The sequence below is a fragment of the Oncorhynchus gorbuscha genome, linkage group LG23, assembly GCF_021184085.1.
Source record: "Oncorhynchus gorbuscha isolate QuinsamMale2020 ecotype Even-year linkage group LG23, OgorEven_v1.0, whole genome shotgun sequence".
Taxonomy (NCBI): domain Eukaryota; kingdom Metazoa; phylum Chordata; class Actinopteri; order Salmoniformes; family Salmonidae; genus Oncorhynchus; species Oncorhynchus gorbuscha.
Genome location: NC_060195.1, coordinates 8,333,028 through 8,351,556, shown reverse-complemented (window position 1 = coordinate 8,351,556; position 18,529 = coordinate 8,333,028). Strand labels below are relative to the sequence as shown.

The window sequence follows — 18,529 nt, the reverse complement described above, 5'->3', positions numbered from 1 at the left end:
ACAAGGTCACAAGTCACTAGAGAAACTCCCTGCAAACATTACAGCACATTGCCAAAGAATGAAAATCAGGTCTTACCACATTGTTCCTACAAGGCTATGAGAATATGTACCCATAATGTATAGGTCACAACACTAATCTCAACAGAGGAGTGTGATGAGGGTTGGGGGGGGGTATGGTCTTGAGATCTGTCAGATAGATCACATGGATACTACCGGTCAAATGTTATAGAACACCTACTCATTCAAGGGTTGATCTTTATATTTACTATTTTCTACATTGTGAATCATAGTCACATGTGCCGAATACAACAGGTATAGTAGACATTACAGTGAAATGCTTACGAGCCCCTAACCACCAATGCAGTAAAAAATAAATAAGGATAAAAATAAGAAATAAAAGTAACAAGTAATTAAAGAGCAGCAGTAAAATAACAACAACGAGACTATACACAGGGGGGGGGGGTACCAATACAGAGTCAATGTTAGTTGAGGTAGTATGTACATGTAGGTAGTTATTAAAGTGACTATGCATTGATGACATAGTAGCAGTGGTGTAAGGGGGGGGGGGGGCAATGCAAATAATCTGAGTAGCCATTTGACTAGATGTTCAGGAGTCTTATGGCTTGAGGGTAGAAGCCTGTTGGACCTAGACTTGGCACTCCGGTACCATTTGCCGTGCAGTAGCAGAGAGAACAGTCTATGACTAGGGTGGCTGGAGTCTGACAATTTTTGGGGCCTTCCTCTGACACCGCCTGGTATAGAGGTCCTGGATGGCAGGAAGCTTGGCCCCAGTGATGTACTGGGCCGTTCGCACTACCCTCTGTAGCGCCTTGTGGTCGGAGGCCGAGCAGTTGCCACACCAGGCAGTGATGCAACCAGGATGCTCTCGATGGTGCAGCTGTAGAACGCTTTGAGGATCCGAGGACCCATGCCAAATCTTTTCAGTCTCCTGAGAGGGAATAGGTTTTGTCGTGCCCTCTTCACGACATGTCTTGGTGTGCTTGGACCATGTTAGTTTGTTGGTGATGTGGACACCAAGGAACTTGAAGCTCTCAACCTGCTCCACTGCAGCCCCATCGATGAGAATCGTGGCGTGCTTGGTTCTCTTTTTCCTGTAGTCCACAATCATCTCCTTTGTCTTGATCACGTTGAGGGAGAGGTTGTTGTCCTGGCACCACACAGCCAGGTCTCTGACCGCCTCCCTATTGGCCGTCTCGTCATTGAACAGGCCTACCACTGTTGTGTCATTGGAAAATGTAATGATGGTACAGGAGACTGAGCACGCACCCCCGAGGGGCCCCTGTGTTAAGGATGTGTTGTTACCTACCCTTACCACCTGGGGTCGGCCCGTCAGGAAGTCCAGGATCCAGTTGCAGAGGGAGGTGTTTAGTCCCAGGGTCCCAATGACTGATGTGGTGTACTCCTCAATTCCATTGGAGGAATCCCGGGAACATATTCCAGTCTGTTCTAGCAAAACAGTCCTGTAGCTTAGCATCTGCTTCATCTGACCACTTTTTTAAAAAATGACCTAGGTCACCAGTGCTTCCTGCTTTAATTTTTGCTTGTAAGCAAGAATCAGGAGGCTAGAATTATGGTCATATTTGACAAATGGGAGGCAAGGGAGAGCTTTGTACGCATCTCTGTGTGTGGAGTAAAGGTGGTCCAGATTTATTTTCCTTTGGTTGCACGTTTAACATGCCGATAAATATTTGGTAAAACGGATTTAGGTTTCCCTGCATTAAAGTCCCCGGCTACTAGGAGCGCCACCTTTGGGTGAGTGTTTTATTGTTTGCTTATGCAGGAATACAGCTCATTCTTTGCCGTCTTAGTGCCAGCCTCTGATTGTGGTGGTATGTAAACAGCTACGAAGAATACAGATGAAAACTCTCTCAGTATGTTGTGTGGTCTACAGCTTATCATGAGATACTCTACCTCAGGCGAGCAATAGCTCGAGACTTCCTTATATATCGTGCACCACCGGTTACTTACAAAAATACATAGTCCACCGCCCCATGTCTTACCAGACGCCGCTGTTCTATCCTGCCGGTACATCGTATAACCAGCCAGCTGTATGTTGATATTGTCGTCGTTCAGCCACAACTCCGTGAAGCATAAGATGTTACAGTTTTTAAAAGTCCCGTTGGTAGTTTAATCTTCCGCATAACTCGTGCAATCTTTGGAGAATAACATTGACGTTTGCTAGCAGAATGGAAGGAAGTGGGGGTTTATTCGATCGCCTTGATACGGCCTTGGTCTTTTACCAAATAGGGCTATCTTCTGTATACCACCCCTACCTTATCACAACACAACTGATTGGCTCAAACGCATTAAGGAAAGAAATTCCACAAATTAACTTTTAAGAAGACACCTGTTAATTGAAATGCATTGCAGGTGACTACCTCATGAAGCTGGTTGAGAGAATGTCAAGAGTGTGCAAAGCTGTCATCAAGGCAAAGGGTGGCTATTTGAAGAATCTCAAATATATTTTGATTTGTTTAATACTTTTTGGGTTACTACATGACTCCATGTGTTATTTCATAGTTTTGATGTCTTCACTATTAAATTGTACAATGTAGAAAATAGTAAAAATAAAGGAAAAACCCTTGAATGAGTAGGTGTTCTAAAACTTTTGACCAGGGGTGTAGTTAACCCAGGTCTACTGCTGTACAGTGGCTTTGGTACAATGGCACAAGTCCCTACAATAATACAGGTAGATGAGGGGGATGTTGTTTAAAGACATGTCTTACAATAATTTAAAATGAACCCAGAACTAAAATCTGCCGCAATTTGGTCAGATGCCCACTTATGTGTCTATGTTTTCTGTCCACAAGAGATTAGGACCATAATAAAGAGCTAGACCAGAGCGGCAGGCTGCGTCACAAAAGCAGGTACGGACCTAAGCTCTTGAGTCCCTTCATCCTCTCTCGGAGAACGCTGTTCTCTTCCAGCAGTAGTCTATAGCTGCTCCCTCCAACGCTGCTGCCCTCCTCCCTGGCCTCTCTGGCATTAGCCTCGCCCCCGCCTGGGTCGTAGATACGATAGGGCCCTTTTCCTTCCATCGCCACTGATTCACTTACCAGGCATGGTGCTGGGAACTGGAGGAACAACAGAACAGAAAAGTCAATAGGAAAGAACCAATAGAAAGAGAGGCAGAGCTGTGTGGGAGGTTTCAGTTAGGGGATGTGTTTTGACTATGCTCAGTAACTTTTGTAACAGTACGGGGAAATAGGCCCATGTCATGTTTACCGTTTGTGATGGGAGAACCTAGACTTTAGTAGCCTGGTGCCAGATCCGTTTGTGCTATCATGTCAACTCCATGGCATGGCAATGAATGACAAGGAGTTGACAAACAGATCTGGGACCAGGCTAAGTCAATAGCTCTAGCACACAAAGCTAAGGGGGAAACTAATAGACATTGAGATGATCTTTAGCATGACATTACAAAATGTAAATCTCATACCAACCTCCTACAGGAGGAGCAGTACCAACCTCCTACAGGAGGAGCAGTACCAACCTCCTACAGGAGGAGCAGTACCAACCTCCTACAGGAGGAGCAGTACCAACCTCCTACAGGAGGAGCAGTACCAACCTCCTACAGGAGGAGCAGTACCAACCTCCTACAGGAGGAGCAGTACCAACCTCCTACAGGAGGAGCAGGAGGAGCAGTACCAACCTCCTACAGGAGGAGCAGTACCAACCTCCTACAGGAGGAGCAGTACCAACCTCCTACAGGAGGAGCAGTACCAACCTCCTACTCCCTCATATACAGTGCATTCTGAAAGTATTCAGACCCCTTGACTGTCTGCACATTTTGTTATGGCACAGCCTTATTCTAAATGGATTTAATAACTTTTTTTCTAAATCAATCTACACACAATTCCCCATAATGACAAATTGAACAGTTTTTTAAAAATGTTTGCAAATTTAAAATAAAAAACATTAATCGAAGCACAGATCTGGGAATGGGTACCAAACATTTCTGCAGCATTGAAGGTCTCCAAGAACACAGTGGCCTCCATTGTTTTAAATGGAAGAAGTTTGGAACCACCAAGACTCTTCCTAGAGCTGGCCACCCGGCTAAAATGAGCAATCAGGGGAGAAGTGCTTTGGTCAGGGAGGTGACCAAGAACCTGATGGTCACTGACAGAGCTCCACTGTGGAGATGGGAGAACCTTCCAGAAGGACAACCATCTTTGCAGCACTCCACCAATCAGGCCAGCTCCTCAGACAGAATCCACTCCTCAGTAAAAGGCACGACAGCCCGCTTGGAGTTTTCCAAAAGGCACCTAAAGACTCACAGACCATAAGAAACAAGATTCTCTGGTCTGATGAAACCAAGATTGAACTCTTTGTCCTGAATGCCAAGCGTCACATCTGGAGGAAACCTGGCACCATCCCTATGGTGAAGCATGGTGGTGGCAGCATCATGCTGTGGGGATGTTTTTCAGCGGCAGGGACTGGGAGACTAGTTAGGATCGAGGGAAAGATGAATGGAGCAAAGTACAGAGAGCTCCCTGATGAAAACCTGCTCAAGAGTGCTCAGGACCTCAGACTGGAGCGAAGGTTCAGCTTCCAACAGGACAACGACCCTAAGCACACAGCCAAGACAACGCAAGAGTGGCTTTGGGACAAGTCTCTGAATGTCCTTGAGTGGCTCAGCCAGAGCCTGGACTTGGACCCGATCTAACATCTCTGGAGAGACCTGGAAATAGCTGTGCAGCAACGCTCCCCATCCAAACTGACAGAGCTTGAGAGGATCTGCAGAGAAGAATAGGAGAAACTCCACAAATGCAGGTGTACCAAACTTGTAGCGTCACAATCAAGAAGACTTGAGGCTGTAATCGCTGCCAAAGGTGCTTCAACAAAGTACTGAGTAAAGGGTCTGAATACTTATGTAAATGTGGTATGTCAGTCTTAAAAAATATAATAATAATAATAATTTAGACACATTTGCAAAGATTTCTAAAATCCTGTTTTTGCTTTGACATTATGAGGTATTGTGTGTAGATTGATAAAGGGGAAGAAAAAAAAGCAATTTTAGAATAAGTCTGTAAAGTAAACTAAAATGTGGAAAAAGTCAAGGGGTCTAAATACTTCCCGAAAGCGTTGGAGGAGAAGTTGTTACATAAAAACCATTGTTTTGGTTTCCCACTAAATCATTTACAATGCAAAGAGTCACATATGAACGTCACCATCAAAGGGGACTTCTGTAAAAGCTATTTCAGGACACGATCATTTAAAAATGTGTAACCCTAGAAACTCTGATGTGGTCAAGTCATTGAGTGATAACAACCTTGTAAAAATGCTATTAAAAATGCCACATTGGAGAATGCCTGAAAAATGACCATGCAATAATAAAACACGGAACTTCCAGGCAGAAAAGATGAGAAACAAAGACATTGTATAGTAGAAACCAGACGATTAGTAGTTGATCTCCGTTGCAAAATAGAATAACGAAATGAAAGACAATATATTAAAACCAATTGAATTGAAACTGGATGTTGTCATGAGATGTGATGATGTGTCCACCGAGAGACAAGACAACATGACCCAACTCACTCGGTCTTTTCGGCCTTTCTTTCTTTCCTCGTTCATTTACAGATGAGAAGAAGAGACGACTAAAAAGTATCCAGTCCAGAAAACAGTCCCTGATTAGATGGCAAGCGAGAACAACTCTCGCGGTTCAGTAGTTAGGAGAGACATCCTTGAGGAGTTTCACCGCTGGCTTCAGTTAACGATACAAATTACGTCTAGCCATGGAGCTAGCTAGCTAACTAGTCATTTCAGGTGCTAAGATGCCGAAAAAAAATAAACATTAGTTAGTTAACGTTAGCTAACAAAGTAGTATAGCAAGCTGACATTTAGCTTATTTGAACGATAGCCCTTTTCGCGTTAGATAACGTTATATATCTAAGTGAAAGTATTTCTACAAGATAACGTCCTGGCTAACAAAGTCATGCAAATTATAGCTGACATGACACAATATATCACGGATAGCAAACGACCTAGTCATTTGTTACACAAAAAAAAAAACAGTGTCTGAATCCAGACAACTTTCTATAAATGTTCATGGTAAACAAAGATATCTTTGGTTTATGTTTTAGCTACCTTTCTGCTTCAGTGGCTCCATCCATTTACCCAGACACCAAATGCGGAAGTGGCCTCTGCTGTAACCTGGGAAATTCCACCTCGCTGTCGTTTGATGTTGTAAACAGTTGTGATTGACAAGCGGGCCGACCAATGCAGAAGCTTGACACAGGCCGTGTTAATCTTTAAAGAAACCGTGCAGTTTTTTGTTGTTGTTGCTCCAAACCTTGGTAGCTCAGGGATTGATTGGGGGGCATGGATGACTGCAGTCAGAGCAAGGTTTGAACCCGTGACCTTAAAGCTAGAATCCTTAGTTGAAACAATAACAAAGCCGGCAAAGCCACGTCTGGTTTGGTAAAAAGCTGAGGGATGGACCTAGACATATATAACCACTCTCAAATTCATAGACAGAGCTACAGATGCTAAGGACTGACTGTCCATGATACCATAATTATGATTTGAACCATGTTATGAGGCTATACAGTGTGTGTGTTTAAATGTATGTTGTTTACAAACATTGGTGTAAAACAAATGTATATTTCGGGTTGAGATGGGGTACGACTGTTGAAATAATCTCATTAAGTGTTTAGAAATTATATTCTTCAAGAATCAATGGGTATATGTCATTAATTTATAAGTCCCCCAAAAATATGTAGCAACTAAGGATTTTAGCTATAAACTCTGCACCTCTAGGCAGAGGCTGTAGTACAGTCACAGACTTCACTACTCCTTTATAGCTCTGCACCTCTAGGCAGAGGCTGTAGTACAGTCACAGACTTCACTACTCCTTTATAGCTGACAATCTGGACCCTCTATTTCTGAAACTATCCGCCGCCATTGTCGCAACCCCTATTACCAGCCTGTTCAACCTCTCTTTCATATCGTCTGAGATCCCCAAGGACTGGAAAGCTGCCGCAGTCATCCCCCTCTTCAAAGGGGGTGACACCCTGGACCCAAACTGTTACAGACCTATATCCATCCTGCCCTGCCTATCTAAGGTCTTCGAAAGCCAAGTCAACAAACAGGTGACTGACCATCTCGAATCCCACCGTACCTTCTCCGCTATGCAATCCGGTTTCCGAGCCGGTCACGGGTGCACCTCAGCCACACTCAAGGTACTAAACGACATCATAACCGCCATCGATAAAAGACAGTACTGTGCAGCCGTCTTCATCGACCTTGCCAAGGCTTTCGACTCTGTCAATCACCATTTTCTTATCGGCAGACTCAGTAGCCTCGGTTTACTCAGTAGCCTCGGTTTTTCAGATGACTGCCTTGCCTGGTTCACCAATTACTTTGCAGACAGAGTTCAGCGTGTCAAATCGGAGGGCATGTTGTCCGGTCCTCTGGCAGTCTCTATGGGGGTGCCACAGGGTTCAATTCTCGGGCCGACTCTTTTCTCTGTATATATCAATGATGTTGCTCTTGCTGCGGGCGATTCCCTGATCCACCTCTACGCAGACGACACCATTGTATACACTTTCGGCCCGTCATTGGACACTGTGCTATCTAACCTCCAATCGAGCTTCAATGCCATACAACACTCCTTCCGTGGCCTCCAACTGCTCTTAAAAGCTAGTAAAACCAAATGCATGCTTTTCAACCGATCGCTGCCTGCACCCGCATGCCCGACTAGCATCACCACACTGGATGGCTCCGACCTTGAATATGTGGACACCTATAAGTACCTAGGTGTCTGGCTAGACTGCAAACTCTCCTTCCAGACCCATATCAAACATCTCCAATCGAAAATCAAATCAAGATTCGGCTTTCTATTCCGCAACAAAGCCTCCTTCACTCACGCTGCCAAGCTTACCCTAGTAAAACTGACTATCCTACCGATCCTCGACTTCGGCGACGTCATCTACAAAATTGCTTCCAACACTCTACTCAGCAAACTGGATGCAGTTTATCACAGTGCCATCCGTTTTGTCACTAAAGCACCTTATACTACCCACCACTGCTTGTATGTACTTGTATGCTCTAGTCAGCTGGCCCTCGCTACATATTCGTCGCCAGACCCACTGGCTTCAGGTCATCTACAAGGCCATGCTAGGCAAAGCTCCGCCTTATCTCAGCTCACTGGTCACGATGGCAACACCCATCCGTAGCACGCGCTCCAGCAGGTGTATCTCATTGATCATCCCTAAAGCCAACACCTCATTCGGCCGCCTTTCGTTCCAGTACTCTGCTGCCTGTGACTGGAACGAATTGTAAAAATCGCTGAAGTTGGAGACTTTTATCTCCCTCACCAACTTCAAACATCAGCTAGCTGAGCAGCTAACCGATCGCTGCAGCTGTACATAATCTATTGGTAAATAGCACACCCATTTTCACCTACCTCATCCCCACAGTTTTTATTTATTTACTTTTCTGCTCTTTTGCACACCAATATCTCTACCTGTACATGATCATCTGATCATTTATCACTCCAGTGTTAATCTGCAATATTGTCATTATTCGCCTACCTCCTCATGCCTTTTGCACACAATGTATATAGACTCCCCTTTTTTTTCTCTGTGTTATTGACTAGTTAATTGTTTACTCCATGTGTAACTCTGTGTTGTCTGTTCACACTGCTATGCTTTATCTTGGCCAGGTCGCAGTTGCAAATGAGAACCTGTTCTCAACTAGCCTACCTGGTTAAATAAAGGTGAAATAAAAAAATAAATAAAAATAAATAGCTCCCCACCTCTAGGCAGAGGCTGTAGTACAGTCACAGACTTCACTACTCCTTTATAGCTCCGCACCTCTAGGCAGAGGCTGTAGTACAGTCACAGACTTCACTACTCCTTTATAGCTCTGCACCTCTAGGCAGAGGCTGTAGTACAGTCACAGACTTCACTACTCCTTTATAGCTCCCCACCTCTAGGCAGAGGCTGTAGTACAGTCACAGACTTCACTACTCCTTTATAGCTCCGCACCTCTAGGCAGAGGCTGTAGTACAGTCACAGACTTCACTACTCCTTTATAGCTCTGCACCTCTAGGCAGAGGCTGTAGTACAGTCACAGACTTCACTACTCCTTTAAAAAGCTCTACAGGACGAATGACTATTTCCATGATGTTCTATCTACAGTGAGGGAAATGAGTATTTCATGGTAACAGGTAACAAACTGAGATTAGGAGCACTCCCTTTAAGAGGGTAAAATACTTATTTCCCTCATTAAAATGCAAATCAATTTATAACATTTTTGACATGTGTTTTTGAAATTATAGACTGACCATTTCTTTGTCAGTGGGCAAACGTACAAAATCCGTAGGGGATCAAATACTCATTTCCCTCACTGTATGCTCATATGAACTCTGGGACAACCTTGATACAAGTGCCAACACCAGCATGCATAGGCCTACTGCAGATAGGCCTATGATCAACAACATTCTGCTCAGTTATTTTCAAAGATAGGTATCTCATGATGGGTGACCTCCATTCACTAGATGCAACCAAAACCAATAGAGACATATTGTGGGAAATATAACAATACCTAAACACAAACTGCTATTGACTAAAATACGTGAGACACAGTGCAGACCTGTGTCTTTACCATACAGTTAGATAGATGACTCACCTTTGCATATGTGTCATTAAAGCGTCTGTGACAGCATGGGCTGCATTTTGACCAGTGGGGGCTGGTGGGAGGAGCTATAGGAGGACAGGCTCTTGTTTTAACATTTACATTTACATTTAAGTCATTTAGCTTTAATGGCTGGAATATAATTAAATGGAATGGTATCAAACATATGGAAAACACGTGTTTGACTCCATTCCATGAATTACATTCCTACCATTACACAGAGTCTGTCCTCCTATAGCTCCTCTCACCAGCCTCCACTGGTTTTGAAGTAGTCAATTTCTTCTTCACGATTGGCTGATCTCTCCTGATGACTCGGGTGGACATGAGTCCAACAGTGTCACTAGGAGGATCAGTCAAGGAAGTAGGAAGTCCCACCCGTTTTGACGACATTAAAAGGGTGGAAGCCCTCATTGGCGATGCCCATGCTAATACAGTCTTTTTTCCACTAGAGGCCTCTCTCATTCTCTGTGGTCTGTAGGACCCATTGGACACCATATTCAGGGTTGGGGAGTAATGTAATCTGATTACAAAAACCAGTAACTGTAATCTATTACATCACCAGCAATGCTGCTGTAATCTGATTACAGATACTTTTGAAAAAAAAAATGGATGATTACTTCTTGGATTACTTTTAAATTCCCGAAAGTATGTATTTTTTGTTGTCCCAATGACATGAAAAACAGCACACGTTTCAGTTTGCTCCACCTGAGTGAGACTGACCACAGAAACCACTATGATGACAAACCTAAGGCATTTGATCTAGCATTTTTGTATTCTAATGCCTCTTCAAGGTAATCTGAAAGTAATCACACAGGTAACTAGTAACTGAAACGGATTACATTTAGAAAGTAACCTAGGCAACCCTGGCCATAACCAGCCCTCCGAGCCAACCTTAGACTTACAAAGACTGAAAAGCTTTGTTTCCGGTATGGGGGGGCGACACAACAGTTCACTCATGTCAGGCCAGGTAACCATCAGAATGGTTAAAACTTGGCACTCTGCTATCTTTTTATTCTTCCCTTTCCATCAAACCCAGTCGGACGGCACAAACCCAGTTGGAACAAACCCAGTTCAAACCCAGCTGGAACTATAAAGTCAGTTTTAGCCTGCTGAGCTAAAGCTTAATCAAATCTGTTTTTCAGAAATATACATATTCTAGCTCTGCCAAATTTTTACATTTGGCGTTACATAACCAACAAAACATGTTTATATTGTGAAACAAAAAAAAAAACCTGCAAAAGTTTGTCTTTCTAATCAGGAATAATTTAGTTGTATTGCTTATCTTGAACATCGGCTCGCTGGTTTTGAATAGAGTAGAATAGAGTACAGTAGAGTAGAATACAGTATAATAGAGTAGAATAGAGTACTGTAGAGTAGAATACAGTATAATAGAGTAGAATGGAGTACAGTAGAGTAGAATACAGTAGAATAGAGTACAGTAGAGTAGAATACAGTAGAATAGAGTAGAACACAGTACAGTAGAGTAGAATACAGTAGAATAGAGTACAGTAGAGTAGAATACAGTAGAATAGAGTAGAATAGAGTACAGTAGAGTAGAATACAGTAGAATAGAGTAGAATACAGTAGAATAGAGTACAGTAGAGTTGAATTCAGTAGAATACAGTATAATAGAGTACAGTGGAGTAGAATACATTAGAATGGAGTAGAATAGAGTACAGTAGAGCAGAATACAGTATAATAAAGTAGAATGGAGTACAGTAGATTCGAATACAGTATAATAGAGTATAACAGAGTACAGTAGAGTAGAATAGAGTACAGTGGAGTAGAATACAGTAGAATAGAGTGCAGTAGAGTAGAATACATTGGAATGGAGTAGAATAGAGTACAGTGGAATAGAGTACAGTAGAGTAGAATAGAGTATGGTAGAGGAGAATAGAGTACAGTGGAGTAGAATACAGTAGAATAGAGCACAGTAGAGTAGAATACAATATAATGGAGTAGAATAGAGTACGATAGAGTAGAATACAGTAGAATAGAGTACAGTAGAGTAGAATACAGTAGAATAGAGTACAGTAGAGTAGAATACAATATAATGGAGTAAAATAGAGTACAGTAGAGCAGAATACAGTGTAATAAAGTAGAATGGAGTACAGTAGATTCGAATGCAGTATAATAGACTATAACAGAGTACAGTAGAGTAGAATAGAGTACAGTGGAGTAGAATACAGTAGAATAGAGTACAGTAGAGTAGAATACATTGGAATGGAGTAGAATAGAGTACAGTAGAGTAGAATACAGTATAATAAAGTAGAATGGAGTACAGTAGATTCGAATACAGTATAATAGAGTATAACAGAGTACAGTAGAGTAGAATAGAGTACAGTGGAGTAGAATACAGTAGAATAGAGTGCAGTAGAGTAGAATACATTGGAATGGAGTAGAATAGAGTACAGTAGAATAGAGTACAGTAGAGTAGAATAGAGTATGGTAGAGGAGAATAGAATACAGTGGAGTAGAATACAGTAGAATAGAGCACAGTAGAGTAGAATACAATATAATGGAGTAGAATAGAGTACGATAGAGTAGAATACAGTAGAATAGAGTACAGTAGAGTAGAATACAGTAGAATAGAGTACAGTAGAGTAGAATACAATATAATGGAGTAGAATAGAGTACAGTAGAGCAGAATACAGTGTAATAAAGTAGAATGGAGTACAGTAGATTCGAATGCAGTATAATAGACTATAACAGAGTACAGTAGAGTAGAATAGAGTACAGTGGAGTAGAATACAGTAGAATAGAGTACAGTAGAGTAGAATACATTGGAATGGAGTAGAATAGAGTACAGTAGAGTAGACTACAGTATAATAGAGTAGAATAGAGTATAGTAGAGGAGAATAGAGTACAGTGGAGTAGAATACAGTAGAATAGAGTACAGTAGAGTATAATACAATATAATGGAGTAGAATAGAGTACGATAGAGTAGAATACAGTAGAATAGAGTACAGTAGAGTAGAATACAGTAGAATAGAGTACAGTAGAGTAGAATACAATATAATGGAGTAGAATAGAGTATGGTAGAGTAGAATACAGTAGAATAGAGTACAGTAGAGTAAAATACAGTAGAATAGAGTACAGTAGAGTAGAATACAATATAATGGAGTAGAATAGAGTATGGTAGAGTAGAATACAGTAAAATAGAGTACAGTACAGTAGAATACAGTATAATAGAGTACAGTAGAGTAGAATACAATATAATGGAGTAGAATAGAGTACGGTAGAGTAGAATAAAGTAGAATAGAGTAGAATAGAGTACTGTAGAGTAGAATACAGTATAATAGAGTAGAATAGAGTACAGTAGAGTAGAATACAGTATAATAGAGTAGAATAGAGTACAGTAGAGTAGAATACAGTAGAATAGAGTAGAATACAGTAGAATAGAGTAGAATGGAGTACAGTAGATTGGAATACAGTAGAATAGAGTAGAATAGAGTACAGTAGAGTTGAATGCAGTAGAATACAGTATAATAGAGTACAGTGGAGTAGAACACATTAGAATGGAGTAGAATAGAGTACAGTAGATTCGAATACAGTATAATAAAGTAGAATGGATTACAGTAGATTTGAATACAGTATAATAGAGTATAACAGAGTACAGTAGAGTAGAATAGAGTACAGTGGAGTAGAATACAGTAGAATAGAGTACAGTAGAGTAGAATGCATTGGAATGGAGTAGAATAGAGTACAGTAGACTACAGTATAATAGAGTAGAATAGAGTATAGTAGAGGAGAATAGAGTACAGTGGAGTAGAATACAGTAGAATAGAGTACAGTAGAGTAGAATACAATATAATGGAGTAGAATAGAGTACGGTAGAGTAGAATACAGTAGAATAGAGTACAGTAGAGTAGAATACAGTAGAATAGAGTACAGTAGAGTAGAATACAGTAGAATAGAGTACAGTAGAGTAGAATACAATACAATGGAGTAGAATAGAGTACGGTAGAGTAGAATACAGTAGAATAGAGTACAGTAGAGTAAAATACAGTAGAATAGAGTACAGTAGAGTAGAATACAATATAATGGAGTAGAATAGAGTACGGTAGAGTAGAATACAGTAGAATAGAGTACAGTAGAGTAGAATACAGTAGAATAGAGTACCGTAGAGTAGAATACAATATAATGGAGTAGAATAGAGTATGGTAGAGTAGAATACAGTAGAATAGAGTACAGTAGAGTAGAATACAGTATAATAGAGTATAACAGAGTACAGTAGAGTAGAATAGAGTACAGTGGAGTAGAATACAGTAGAATAGAGTACAGTAGAGTAGAATGCATTGGAATGGAGTAGAATAGAGTACAGTAGACTACAGTATAATAGAGTAGAATAGAGTATAGTAGAGGAGAATAGAGTACAGTGGAGTAGAATACAGTAGAATAGAGTACAGTAGAGTAGAATACAATATAATGGAGTAGAATAGAGTACGGTAGAGTAGAATACAGTAGAATAGAGTACAGTAGAGTAGAATACAGTAGAATAGAGTACAGTAGAGTAGAATACAGTAGAATAGAGTACAGTAGAGTAGAATACAATACAATGGAGTAGAATAGAGTACGGTAGAGTAGAATACAGTAGAATAGAGTACAGTAGAGTAAAATACAGTAGAATAGAGTACAGTAGAGTAGAATACAATATAATGGAGTAGAATAGAGTACGGTAGAGTAGAATACAGTAGAATAGAGTACAGTAGAGTAGAATACAGTAGAATAGAGTACCGTAGAGTAGAATACAATATAATGGAGTAGAATAGAGTACGGTAGAGTAGAATACAGTAGAATAGAGTACAGTACATTACATTACATTTAAGTCATTACAGTACAGTAGAATACAGTATAATAGAGTAGAATAGAGTACTTGTAGAGTAGAATACAGTATAATAGAGTAGAATAGAGTATAGTAGAGTGGAATACAGTAGAATAGAGTACAGTAGAGTAGAATCCAGTAGAATAGAGTAGAATACAGTAGAATACAGTAGAATAGAGTAGAATGGAGTACAGTAGATTGGAATACAGTAGAATAGAGTACAATAGAGTACAGTAGAGTTTAATTCAGTAGAATACAGTATAATAGAGTACAGTGGAGTAGAATACATTAGAATGGAGTAGAATAGAGTACAGTAGATTTGAATACAGTATAATAAAGTAGAATGGAGTACAGTAGATTCGAATACAGTATAATAGAGTATAACAGAGTACAGTAGAGTAGAATATAGTACAGTGGAGTAGAATACAGTAGAATAGAGTACAGTAGAGTAGAATACATTAGAATGGAGTAGAATAGAGTACAGTAGACTACAGTATAATAGAGTAGAATAGAGTATAGTAGAGGAGAATAGAGTACAGTGGAGTAGAATACAGTAGAATAGAGTACAGTAGAGTAGAATACAATATAATGGAGTAGAATAGAGTACGGTAGAGTAGAATACAGTAGAATAGAGTACAGTAGAGTAGAACACAGTAGAATAGAGTACAGTAGAGTAGAATACAATATAATGGAGTAGAATAGAGTATGGTAGAGTAGAATACAGTAGAATAGAGTACAGTAGAGTAGAATACAGTATAATAGAGTACAGTAGAGTAGAATACAATATAATGGAGTAGAATAGAGTATGGTAGAGTAGAATACAGTAGAATAGAGTACAGTAGAGTAGAATACAGTAGAATAGAGTACAGTAGAGTAGAATACAATATAATGGAGTAGAATAGAGTACAGTAGAGTAGAATACAGTAGAATAAAGTACAGTAGAGTAGAATACAGTAGAGTAGAATACAATATAATGGAGTAGAATAGAGTACGGTAGAGTAGAATACAGTAGAATAGAGTACAGTAGAGTAGAATACAGTAGAATAGAGTACAGTAGAGTATAATACAATATAATGGAGTAGAATAGAGTATGGTAGAGTAGAATACAGTAGAATAGAGTACAGTAGAGTAGAATACAGTAGAATGGAGTAGAATAAAGTAGATGGAAACAGATCTAACACAAGTCTCCAATCTCCATTGAAATATTTTTTCATCTGTCCGAGTGGATACTGGCCCTTGATCTAGCCCAGGATTTCTTAAACTATGGGTCAGGACCAAAAGTGGGCCCTGGGCATCTGAGAGGTGGGTATTATTTATTCTTAATTTGAATCATTGGAGGACGATTTGGGTCAAGGGAAGACTGTCAATTTCTCATTTGGGTCTCGAGCACGTTGGTCATTCAACTTTAACAAAAACATTTGAACTAATATACTTTTAATATCAAAGTTATTTTCTTCTTTGTAGGAATGAACATCACATAATTTTCCGCAATACATGGCTCACTTTAGGCTTCTCCTCAAGAACAAAATACTGTGAAACGTCCACATCTGGACTGTAACTTGGTTGGATATGTGCTGAATGGAAGTCTGGAAAAGCTGACTGATATTAGCATGGTGTATGTACATCGTTCAGTATAGGGTTTGTTATTCATAATTCAGATGTATGGGGCAGCAGATGGGGAAGCAGATGGGGAAGCAGATGGGAAGGCAGGGTAGCTTAGTGGTTAAAGCGTTGGACTAGTAACCGAAAGGTTGCAAGTTCAAATCCTCTGAGCTGACAAGGTACAAGTCTGTCTGTCCTTCTGCCCCTCAACAGGCAGTTAACCCACTGTTCCTAGACCAGTTAACCCACTGTTCCTAGACCAGTTAACCCACTGTTCCTAGACCAGTTAACCCACTGTTCCTAGGCTGTCATTGAAAATAAGAATTTGTTCTTAACTGTCTTGCCTAGTTAAATAAAGGTTAAAAATGTACTGTTAATATACACCAATTGTAAAATCATGTTTAATTTGAAGTGATTACAAAAATGTCATGTTATAATTTCTGATGTGTTTTTGGAACAAATATGACCTATAATGACTCTGGAAAGTTTTGCAATTCTTTTTCTTTCGCCAAATCAGTTAAAGAGATTATATTACATCACAGAAATGGATTTAAATGTTTAAAAATATATATATTATATGACATCAAAACATGATTTTTAGATTACAGAAAGAGTATCATGTTTATATATTTGATGTATCATATTTATAATTATGATGTATCTGTTTGAGATATTAAGAATTATATTCTCGATAAATTTAACCTTTTTAATGTTAACAATCATTCACAAATCAATAGCATTTTGTTCACTAACTTGATTTTCCCCTGTAAGAAAATTAGATGATTCATTTAGCATGACCAAGTCAGAGTCAGAAAGCTTCAGCACAGGACTATTTATAACCTAGACAAACTATCTTATAACATTTAACAAAATTAAATCAATATATACAATTTAGAAAAAAAGCAAAGAAACTCACCGACACATTGAGCGTCTTTCCGAGAGGCACTTTTTAATAAGGAAACTGGTGAGTCGGGGGAAGCTATTTCAATGTTTTTAGAGATACATGGGGAATTCCCACATAGAGAAAGAATCTGATGCAGTTCATAGCCTCAACAGAAGAGAACAGAGCAGAGCAGGGGGACCTGGGCTCCGTCCAACTGAGCGCTAGCGTAGACTGATCTGTCCTAAAGTGAACAACACAAGACAACCAGCAGAACAGACACAATCAACACTATCAGTCTGGTATGTGTTAATTCTACTCTACACAGAAATACTAGAGTTTTATGTTATTTTAATTTTATTGAACTTCTTATTTACAATGACGGCCTACCAAAAGGCCTCCTGTGAGGACTGGGATTTAAAAAAATATATACGTATATAGGACAAAACACACATCACAACAAGAGAGACTCCACAACACTACATAAAGAGAGACCTAAGACAACAGCATAGCATGGCAGCAACACATGACAACAACATGGTAGCAACACAGCATGACAACAACATGGTAGCAACACAACATAGCAGAAGCACAACATTGTAGCAGCACAAAACATGGTACAAACATTATTGGACACAGACAACAGCACAAAACATGGTACAAACATTATTGGACACAGACAACAGCACAAAACATGGTACAAACATTATTGGACACAGACAACAGCACAAAACATGGTACAAACATTATTGGACACAGACAACAGCACAACGAGCAAGACGGTAGAGACAACAATACATCATGCAAAGCAGCCTCAACTGTCAGTAAGAGTTTCCATGATTAGTTTGAGTCTTTAAATGAAGAGATGGAGATAAAACTGTACAGTTTGAGTCTTTAAATGAAGAGATGGAGATACAACTGTACAGTTTGAGAGTTTTTTTGCATCGTACCCTTCATGAATCACAACTAAAGTGTGATGGAAATTAAATGGTATGAGGTCTCATGTGTATCTATGCACATTTAGTTTACATAACACAGCCATTAATGTCCATACAGTATAAGGCCTAATAACCAAGTCTAATCTCATTTATATTAAATTAAACCATTTGACTTGAAGAGAATCCAATAGAATTGCCTTACTTTTACAGCAGTCAGAAAGGACCATTTTGCAACACAGGGTGATGATCTGACAATGCATTGCAAAGAAAGTTTACTATTTACCTTGATCTACGAATGTATAATAATGAACATGAAATGGGGATGATTTTGAGGTTGTGTCGTTATGTCGTCTTTGTTTAAATGATCAGTGTTGGGCTGCTGCACGGTGTAGTCTACAGTCTACACGTTGCCATGGATCTCTTGGCCTGATGTAGGGGGATTTCCTCCTCTCTCAAAACCCTATTTTCTTCTTTCCGCTTTTAACTCTGAGAGGCTTAACAACAGCTGCACTCACAAATAAAGCTCATCACATGCAGTACATCATACAGTAAAGTCCACCCAAGATGGCGTAGCAGTCGGACGTGTGTTTTGTCTTGTCTTGTCCCGTCCTGTCCCGTGTAAAT

The 18,529-nt window shown here is 40.0% G+C and overlaps 1 protein-coding gene across 5 annotated transcripts in view; it reads right to left on the bottom strand.

Annotated features, from left to right (window-relative positions):
- Positions 1-18,311, bottom strand: part of LOC124010776 (TNFAIP3-interacting protein 1-like) — a 34,540-nt gene extending 16,229 nt beyond the window's left edge. Inside the window, exons 1-3 of one of the 5 annotated variants that reach the window (XM_046323436.1) lie at positions 18,189-18,294; positions 17,004-17,211; positions 2,897-3,095 (exon numbers count right to left, since the gene is read on the bottom strand). In XM_046323436.1, the coding sequence (XP_046179392.1) occupies positions 2,897-3,059 (163 nt within the window). In that variant the 5' untranslated portion in view covers positions 3,060-3,095; positions 17,004-17,211; positions 18,189-18,294. Of the gene's footprint in view, positions 1-2,896; positions 3,096-5,559; positions 5,619-6,108; positions 6,225-17,003; positions 17,212-18,188 lie in introns of those variants that run through there. The other 4 variants (XM_046323433.1, XM_046323434.1, XM_046323437.1 and 1 more) reach the window with 4 other exon arrangements.
- Between the last annotated feature and the right edge of the window lie 218 nt (positions 18,312-18,529).